The 10,592-nt window shown below is 32.9% G+C and overlaps 1 protein-coding gene and 3 non-coding genes across 10 annotated transcripts in view; 2 read left to right on the forward strand and 2 right to left on the reverse strand.

Moving 5' to 3' along the window:
• LOC107269320 (NAD kinase) overlaps window positions 1-10,199 on the reverse strand; it is a 34,042-nt gene extending 23,843 nt beyond the window's left edge. For 2 of the 7 annotated variants that reach the window (XM_015743038.2, XM_015743039.2), the window contains exons 1-2: window positions 9,543-10,199; window positions 6,017-6,067 (exon numbers count right to left, since the gene is read on the reverse strand). In XM_015743038.2, the coding sequence (XP_015598524.1) occupies window positions 6,017-6,067; window positions 9,543-9,655 (164 nt within the window). In that variant the 5' untranslated portion in view covers window positions 9,656-10,199. Of the gene's footprint in view, window positions 1-3,105; window positions 3,127-3,308; window positions 3,375-4,519; window positions 4,539-6,016; window positions 6,068-9,542 lie in introns of those variants that run through there. The other 5 variants (XM_025086594.1, XM_025086593.1, XM_025086599.1 and 2 more) reach the window with 4 other exon arrangements.
• Window positions 321-392, forward strand: Trnag-ucc. The gene has a single exon. It is a non-coding gene; the product is annotated as a tRNA-Gly (tRNA).
• On the forward strand, window positions 1,299-1,369 carry Trnag-ccc. The gene has a single exon. It is a non-coding gene; the product is annotated as a tRNA-Gly (tRNA).
• Window positions 8,677-8,748, reverse strand: Trnag-ucc. Its single transcript has one exon. It is a non-coding gene; the product is annotated as a tRNA-Gly (tRNA).
• Window positions 10,200-10,592: the final 393 nt, after the last annotated feature.

The raw sequence follows: 10,592 nt of genomic DNA on the forward strand, positions 1-10,592 counted from the left end.
ACGTCAACGAGATTTTCAATACTTGCTTAATGCGCCGCGCAAGGTTCGTTATTTAGTTAAGGACGCTTATTGGTATAAGACGGATTAAGATTTAAATAGATTGTTCCGTTTCGCACCAAGGAAACTTCACGACGCCGGATTTCGTCCAGTCAAATCGAATTAAATTGTTTTCAAATTTATTAATACACAAGTATATTTGATTGCTTCAATAGATTGTGATTAATGTACATACTCTTCCAATGAGAATGTATCTTGTTCGTATTTGGAAATAGCACAACAATGAATCACGGCAACTTTTCTAATCGCTATAGAAAGCACGTGCGATGGTGGTGTAATGGTCAGCATAGTTGCCTTCCAAGCAGTTGATCCGGGTTCGATTCCCGGCCATCGCACACTATTTTTTTTACATTTTTATCCTACAAGTTTTATCAATTGAATATACTCACATATTGTAAATTTTATCTGTTTCAATAAAAAAAAAATTGTTATACATTATAATAATTCAATTGTTAAAATGATTAAGTATTAAATCATTTTAAAAATTATGAATGACTTATTTGATCTATCAAACAGATACTATATTCTATGTTCGCATTCATTGAACAGAGCGTTGTCAAGTGTTTAAGGCTTTAAGTGAAATTTCAGAAAAAGGTACGGTTAAAAAAATATTATCTAGCGGATTTATAATTAGATTGTGAAATTTATCAATATAGCATCATATACACATGACTTACACTATCAATGATTATATTATTTATATCTTAAGTAATCTTGTACTAAATTTGCCGATTTAACATTTTTTTCTTATGTTTCATTATCTTTAATGACGAATTTCGTCGAAGGAAAATAGAATACGCTAAGCCCCCTTCTGATTGTGATTATTTAATTATACATACTTTTTTGTAATTACCAGCACGATGGTTAATATAGAGTCAGCAACAAATTTTAGAAGCCATGACAATAATTATTGTAGTAACTTCTACTACGGTTATCGTAAGTCTTTAACTATTTATTTGCAAATGTTATTAAAATTAGTGTCATAACTTCTAAAATTTGTTGCTGTCTCTATGTTAACCATCGTGATGGTAATCCCAGCAAAACATTTTTATTACGTCACGTTATTACGTCACGTTAGAATCAATTTATTTTTTTTAGCCCAAATATTAATATTACAATACAACTGAGATAATATAATCTTTATTAGATGTTTGAATGTTTTAGCGTTACTTGTAAAACACTGTTATTTATTAAAGTGTTATTCTCCGTAATGTAAGGAAATTAAAATATAAAGACTCAAAGCACTGCTGGTGTAGTGGTATCATGCAAGATTCCCATTCTTGCGACCCGGGTTCGATTCCCGGGCAGTGCAATTTTTTTTTTTAATTGTAATTCCATTTGAAACGAAACAGTAAATGATTCTTATGTCTGTCATAGTATTGTGAATTGTATGACCAGACCTATAATCTGTTTCAAGACTACAGTATGATAACATCGTACAAGTTGTTCTATTGATTTATTCTCAAGATAACAAAAGATTTGGAGACGATTAAATTGAGAGAAGGTTAAAATTTGTATAGTTAAATCTTTAAGTACATTAATATTTTTCATCCTAATCTCAAATTCTATTGATCGTTGACACAGAGCTGACTATTAATGTGCAAAAAAAATATGATTTCTGATGCAATTCACATATTTCTCACTTCCTACATTATTCTACAGTTAACCCCATATAACCATTCGTACTTGTGTCTTGCGCAAATAATTTAAAGAAACATATTGTACGTTTTTCCCAAAAATACCTAAGCTAAATTATGCTTAAACATTCTATAAGCTCTCAAGGTTACAGGTTATAGGTCAATGGACACGTTGTATCTTATCGACTTACAAGCATTGTCAAACGTTCTAATGACATTAAAGATAAGCAACTATATAACTAAGCAGACGGTCACATAAATATGAAAAAATTCGTGCGATCACATAATAACTAGTGAGATGCTCCTACTTTATCAGTAAAGAATATTAACAGCGAATATTGCATAAAAGACGTTTTTATATCCACTTGTAAAAAAAAAAAGAATAAAAGCGCATTTGCATGCTGATTGCACATATTGTTCAGTGTAAATGCGTATACTATAATCACAAATGTCACGTAAATATTTTCATAATTCAGTTAAGTCGCTATTGGCAATCGACATTTTTATGCTGCGTTAAAAGAATATTCCTACAAGTTTATAAGCTTGACGGGAATGTATGTACATCGAAGTAATACAATTGTATCAATAAATCAAACTGTCATTGACATCGGCATACGATGAACAAGTATAAAATAAATTGTTAGACTTGATAAACTGCAACGTGTTGTAATTCAATAATGAACTTTATTGCGTGGCGTTTAAGAAAACAACAAAATTAATTAATTACATTAAAAAAGAAAGATAAAGCATATTAACATAGATATTACGTTACTAAGATGTGCGGTAATTAAATCTCAGTAATGTTGTCAAAAGTAGGGAACATTTTATCATTATCCCTCTCCTTTATTTTCACAAGATCATCGACATATCGCGTGGCTAAAAGCAAAAGAGCGTATACTTGCTGAAAGTCTGATATAAATATATCCTTTTAATCACGCGATATTATCTAGCCCGTAGTACTTGCTTAAAAAGGAAGCCGTCATGAATGTATAAGTTTAGTTTCTTTTTTTTGTAAATTCAACATATTCTCATTGAAAAAAGTTAAAATAAAAAAAATTACATAATTTTTTCTCAATTAAAAAAATTCGCCCCTAGTGTGATTAACGAAAAAAGCAAAATAATTTTTAAGTAAATTCAAAATAATAATTGTAACATCAGTATAACTTTTTCGTACGGATAAGTTCCAGTTACTTCAGACGTTATGTACAACCACTATAAACATCAGCTAAAATAAGAATTATAAAATACTTGGTAGAAATTTCCCTGAAAAAGACATTTTCAAATAAAAATTTCTACCAGGGGATTGTCCTTGAAAATTTTGTTTTCCACACAAATCAAACCGATTCGGAAAATCATAATCATATCCATCTTAACTGAATTACCTGCTATATATATTATTCTCAAAATGTACCTTTGCAAACTACAGAAAATATTATCCACGCATCCACCAAGAATGCGACCAATGCACATCACTAGCAACACAGACCAACAGCACAAATTTCGTACCACAATGAAAATTAATAAAATAATAAAAACACGTAAATTTGGCAAGTACCTAGAAACACTACTGGTCGACAGTAAAGGAATAGATTAAAAGTAAACTTCTATGCTGACCTGATTGTCGAGTTAGTGAATATGTTTTTCGTAAACCCCAAAGCTCTAAAGAAGCCTCTCGCGCATTGCATCGCTACTGACAGTTACTTCAACACGGATTCCTTCGTTTCCCTCAATATATTGCGAAAACTTGTACGATAACGCGAACTTCGCGATAACCCTCTTATAACTTGAGAAAAACTACTTTAATGTATTGAAAAGCATTTTGCACATCCGGTGCTAAAATAAAGCATGCGTACTGGAAATTACCTTGTCATCATTATCAAAATTAAATTTACGAGCGTGAAAGATTGATAATATTTATTAACGGTCAGATAAAATTTTTTTTAACTTGTTCATGCCGAGTTGTTTTGTTTTACAAAAATATTATTTGTCAAAATTTTCCAAACAAACTAACGTCACCGTATGAGTTTATAACAATGACAGTCTAAAGGTTTTGCACGAATAACCATGTATATTTGCTGTGAGTGAATTCGTGAAAAATATTAATAGAAACGTTCAGGATAAATCTACGAGCAATTTTATAATACGTATAACGTACGTTTCAGGTCCCAAATTTGTGGTGCTTGCTGTTGCTTGTTGCGTACCAATATATATATATGTATATGCCGTGTATCGTAATATCAGGACAAGAATAGAAAGTATATGAAGTCGAGCGAATAACACAGAAAAATAGAAAATGTTTAACACACACATAATTTCCATACAGTAAATATGACGAGTTAATACACAACGTACACGGGACACAAAGTGCTTCGTCCTTTTTTTTTTACGTGCAGAATTATGTCATAAGGATTAATCCTTATGACGAAAAATCAAATAAAATGGAAATTCTATAAATAAATACACCATGACAATACAAACCGAGCATCAATTAAACCACATTCGTAAAATTAAATTAGTATAAAAAAAAACTTTTCAAAAAAACAAATTTTCCCGAATAAATCAACATTTGAAAAATAAATTGCAGTGTATTAGATAAAAATTAATTAATTAGCTCAAAAACATAAAACAAAAATTAATCCAACAAATATGGGTAACTATACTAAAGTCTCGCGTACTCTTATAGCGAGTAATTCCTGATAATGATTATTTAAAACACGAATAACGTAGATAGAAAATGGTCCGAGGAATCGGGAATTTCAATAATTTTGAAAACACCTATAGTCGGACGAGAGACCTTACGGCGTATCTTCCAATATAAAGCTTACCATACGGATAGATCCTCCATTGAATGGAAACCGCTACTACCAGATGGCGACAACGACATCTTAATCTCGAAAGGCGCGGACCAACTGCCAAGGATCAAGATGAAGTTACGTTTCCGATGCTTTATGTGCGTCAGTATACATATATCGGTCGGTATGTATAAAATGACGTACATAACCATAAAGTCGTGTGCGAGTAAGCCAGGGCTCTGGGCTACGCACGAGAAAGTGTCCTGAGCCGCAAGGCTTAACTCGTGTTTACAGTGAGCGCCATTAAAATACACATTACTCATGTACCTTGACTATCGTACGCAAAGCGACTTTTTACTACTTCCGACTTTTCCAGTTTTCACCATGAAAACCTTTCCGGTCTTAAACAGCCACGAATCACGGTATGAATAACGTCGGGATTCGGTGCGACTTGATTTCTTATGGTTAACCGTCGCCCAGTGTAACTCGGTAGCGCCACGGTGGCGGGAATTACGAAATAGGAATCTGGGGATTCGTGTCACTGTACCTTCCTTCGTTAACGTTCACCAATGGCGGAACAGTGATCGAGAGCTGCCAAAGGTAATCGATGAATTCTTTATTTTCGCTGTGTATGATAATTGTCTGGGAACTTTTTGCCAAGTCAGTCTATTACGTTACTTACGATACACAAAAACCTTGTATATACTCTCTTTTAATATCTCTTCTGGCTAATCAAAGATACACGTTTGCGAGTAACTGCGAAATATAAGTAACTGCTGCGGATAATTGCGAAAGGGAATGGAATTCGCGCGTTTCGAATTTTCGCGAAGGACGGCGAGATTATTAATCCGTATAAATAAAATCTTCGGTATTTATATTTAGGAGTAAACGTGTTCAAGCATTTTGATCTACTTCTAGTCTATGGGGTAATATAGTTTAATGATATATTAATAGACAATGTGAATAATAAAGAAACACATACATAATTAATAATGTGAAATATATAATAAAAGTAATATTTAACTAAGAGATAGAAGATTATTACTATAGCCAGACATCTACTATATCACTATTATTATTTATACCAATAAAATTTACATACGTACTACCAACAGAATTTAAGGAAAAAACATATATAAGTGCAGATAAGGAACAACATAGGTGGATCCAAATTAACATGGTGACCGCTACGTCACTCATATATGGGTGACAGCTATGTTGCCATAGGTATGGGCCGCGACGACCCCCTGAACTTGAGTCCCAGGGGAGATATACGTAATTTCCTCCTTCCTTTCCTTATGGCTGACTCCTCCAATGAGGAGATGTGCCAGTAACTAGTCCTAAATATACGTAATTTACGCTGGGCGGTAACCATGTTAAGTTGTAGAGGGTTTATGAGCCGAAGAATTTTGAATACGTGACGAATTTACCAACGTAGTTTGATACCGACAAGGAAACAATTCAACTCAGTACATTGCACAGCATGCAGATGGCGCTAGACACAACGTGCGCGATAGAGAATTGTATTACCTTCGCGGCTCCACAGGCTCGACAGTTAACTCACAATCAGTCCGCATGTCGCTTCAAGAAAAAAGAAAGAAAGACATTATAATACAGAACAGCAAAACTATCACTGGATCGGTCAGGGTCAAACGATCCTCAATCATTAAATAACAGAACTAAGCTTTCATCAAGCTTTGTGAACAGGAAAGAAATACATTTGACCAGTACTAACTTCAACTAAAAACTTGTACGATCGATGTCACTGTAATAAAATGGTTAAGTAGAATCTTTGAAAAATATTCTTGAAGAATAACGAAAATTTTTATCAGTTAGATGACGAAGAATTATAGATATTCGAAAAATATATATTTTACAAATTCAAAATAGTTGTAGACATGCAAATTTATCATGGCGACACGAGTCATTAAATGAAATCTAAAAGTTTCATTGGTTTCAGCTCTTCGTAGAAACAGTAAATAATAAATTTGCTTATTTCAAAATTCCAGTCAATACATATTATGCACAGTTCCTCATCATAATAATAAAATAACTAACTTTCGAAAACAAATCGCCATGGCTAACTGATAAAAACATTAAATTTCAGGAAGAAAATGCACTTTTGTCTTCAACCCCGTAGCAAAATATCCCACTGCCAATGATATTTTTCCAAAGTTAATGTGTGCTGAATCAATGAAAATCAATGGGAAACCATTCGTTACCTTTGGCAATAGGACGTTTTCCTACGAGATAACGTTAACTTATATTTTATATTCGACAGCTCTCAACTCGTAGTCGCGATAGATTGTCTCGTATGAAATATTATGTAACAATATCACGTTATAGAATTTCGAAAATGCAATCATTAATGAAAATCTCATGATATAAAAATATAATTCGTCAAGATTAGAATAAAAATATTTTAAGTCTAATATTTGACTACGTTATGCATAGACTTTCATACAATGCAATTACGAAAGGAAGTAAATAATATTTACTTAATATTTACGTTTATTCGTAAATCAGATGTTTGTCACTGACAGACAATCGAAGTTCTCAGTGTCTATCGCCAAAAATTAAGTAAAATATCGAAGGCCTATACATTATTTGTAAGCCCCACGAATATCAGCAACATATGTATGGATCATGTCTCTTATAAGAAGAAATCCTTGACTTCGTTTCGGATTCTTCGAAGCCCTTCGCATACAACAGCCATTTATAATGCAGTTATTCGTACAGAGATTGATATCAGAACTGAGAGCAGTAAAGATATAGTTATAATAATAGTAAAAACTATATTCACACGTAAAAGTGAAGAGCGCCTAAGGTACGATGAAAAATGTGCAGATAAAATTATGGAATATAAATAGGATCGAAGATAATCTGCTGATGATTCACTTTATGTAAAATATTTAGCTTAATATTATTATACAGATAATATTTTCTCTCAACCAATACCGAACCCATGCAGGAAAACTCGTGGCGAGTTTCCAAGCCTAAATCACTACTGGTATCGTGATAGATCGAAGCCACTTGCTATGTCGTTATCGGGGTCAGATCAGATGAAATCGAACGCTCCACGTGTACCCTGTACAGATCCCAGAGGTCCATCTTGAAATTTCGAAGTAAAGTATGCCTTAAGAATATTCTAAACTTTTCAATTTGGGTAGAAATTCATTTTATCGTTATTAATTAATTACTGATATAAAATGTCCTTTTTTGAATAATATATAAAATTAGTAGTTAATTATTGGTTTTATTTTTAAAAATTAAGTATTTAATTGTTAATTTATTTATTTCTTGTTAATATGATTCAATCAATTTTTTATTGCGTTATATCCTAAAGGAAATTTAGGTTAAACAGTACAGTCGATATGATACTGATGTATGAATTGCTGTAGTTCGTATTTGGGCGGAAAGCATCAATAGTTTATTGTTCTACTATTGAAATCTGAATGGCATGGAACACGTGGATGACAGACAAATTTGAAAGTGTAAGGAGGGGCCTTTTCGGTTTGACGGGTGAGCATTGTTACTATGGCAAATGGTAAAACGGTCCAATGGGACCACAAGCAGCCTTGGCACAGATCGATTAAGTAATTTGCGTGACTCGTATTCTGGTATTGCAAATATCGATGTATAACTGAATCATTCGGTCCGCCTTTAAAAATAAAAAAAAATTCGCCGTTCGTAAAAAATTTGTTGGCATTAAATCATCAAGTTTTAGTATATGCAATACTTTCCTAATACGACAACTTCCCACTTGTTAGGAAAATATCAAGTAGTAACTATTCAGATTTCCTATGCCTTCTTCATTCTAAATATTTCGAAAATTTTAAAGGAAAGAAAGTATTCAAATGGAATATTATCGTCTGAATAACCATTTTTATTTATCTAAACCAGTTCATAGTATTTCTATATCCGGTTTGTGATAACGATTTCCTGTTATTCTCGTCTTGATATCGACGGTAGAAACGAGTTTAACGAAGAAACTAGAATTGTATTGTAAATTGTTCATCTTTAAGAAGAACATTTATTTTTCATTGATTAGATTTTTTATATTAGATTTTTTTTCATAGATAATTTGTACATATATTCCGCATTATGAAACAGCTATTCATATTTTATATATTGATTTAAACTATAATGGGGTTTATGTGCAGTTTATTTAATTTTTGTCAAAATTAATGTGCGATGGCCGGGAATCGAACCCGGATCAACTGCTTGGAAGGCAACTATGCTGACCATTACACCACCATCGCACTTGTTATGGGTTGTCTAAGATAACTACTACAGTGTAGTATCCCACATTATATTACTATATTTACGACATAAAAATATTAAAGATTAAATTAAGTTAATTATAATTGAATGAAATTGTAAGGGGAATCAAATCTTCTTAATATTTAACAATCCGATATTTTCATTAGTCAGTGCATGATACATATTTCATATTCAGATAACATTTCGACCAATAAAAGATCATATGTGTTAATCTCAAAGTAACAAAATTCAAGCGTCACGATTTAGCGAGAAAAAAATGTTATTGTGCAAACCTAAGGAGTCACATATTATGAAAGTGCTAAAGCAATTATGTTAACGTAAAAACAAGCTCCATATATTTTTATACAATTACTCTCGAGAAATTTTTCCAAATTCTTATTAAAAATTAATGTAACGAATATTTATGAAAAAGAGAGTTTCAAACGTTGAAGCATATGTATAGTTTACCATAAGAAATAAATGAAACGACGTTTTTACACAACGATAAAAATATTTTAAAAACTTTATTTACATTCCCACCTATTTTATTCAGGTTACCTCATCTGATCCTCAGCAATAGCAATAAAACACTTGATTCCAAAGGAAACTGATATCTAAGACCATTTGGACCTTCAAGGAAGAGCTTGGAGTGTTTAATAATTTAAATATATCTGACCTTAGATTTCACCCATGTTTCTTATACGTGATACTTGCTCACAGTCTTATAATTAAAATCAGTGTCGCACTTGTATGTAGATTAATGTCAAAGGTGATGCACAAAGATTCAACTAACCTGAAGGTCTGTTGCTTATCGTGCATCCTGGACACAGCATTCTTCTTAGGTTTGCCGTCGTCGAGTTTGAGGTCGATCATCGCCTTAGCCAAATGTAAATCTTTCTCGTTCATAATCACAAATTAAATATCGTTAATTAAATATAACTGATTAAAGATTCGCTCGCGCAGTGACAAACCCGAGTAAAAATTCACAGAATTCGTGTTAACCTCAAAGAATCGTTAGGATTCGCCACTCCACTTATACCGTAAAACCGACAGTTATTCACGAGAAATCCACGGACGCGAAAATCAAGTTGAAAACGATGCTTGAGACGTGACACGAATAGCGACCTGCTATTATTAGTCACGAGTATTGTTGGACGAGGTTCGAGTTTGAATGCTTGGCAATTCGCGCTACTCCAGACTACGAGACACAGAAGCGATCAGCTGACTCGTGGATATGGTAACGCGATGGTAACGAACATGGCGTTTAAAGATTTGAACGGGTCTGCTTCGGTCTGGGAGTGGGACCATTCAGGATTTCTTTGACTGAATACAAAACATTAGAAGGATTATCGTGTTTATAATATTCACAAATACACGAACTATTCTATAGTTTATACTTTCCGATCAGCCATAGTGGATAGTGGCACATATGTACCTTGACTGCGGACTATCCTTAGTTTTTATATGTGCATGACTTTGCTGATCATGCGTAGAATGGCGTGCGCAGTTGCAACGGACTCAAATATGAAATTCAAAAGCTGCTTAGATTTCTAAATTTTGTTTTAGATTTGTATCGCTGGGTATGCTTTCATCATTTTTACAATTCGCCCCTTAGATATGATTATTTTATTTCACTTAAGATGTCTTTTAATATACTATGCATGAAATAATAAAAATGATGAGTTATGCACTTCAATAGTCTTTCAAGTCGGTGATTATTTGCAATAGTTTATTTCTCTGAGGTATTGGCGGATGATAGTTGCGCAGGAATTTGTTTCTTTCTATCAGTGAAATCCTTCTAGCGAAATTACAAATTGTGTCAAAAGCTTTCGTTGTGCTAAGT

This window comes from Cephus cinctus, unplaced genomic scaffold, assembly GCF_000341935.2.
Source record: "Cephus cinctus unplaced genomic scaffold, Ccin1 Ccin1_scaffold0631, whole genome shotgun sequence".
Taxonomy (NCBI): domain Eukaryota; kingdom Metazoa; phylum Arthropoda; class Insecta; order Hymenoptera; family Cephidae; genus Cephus; species Cephus cinctus.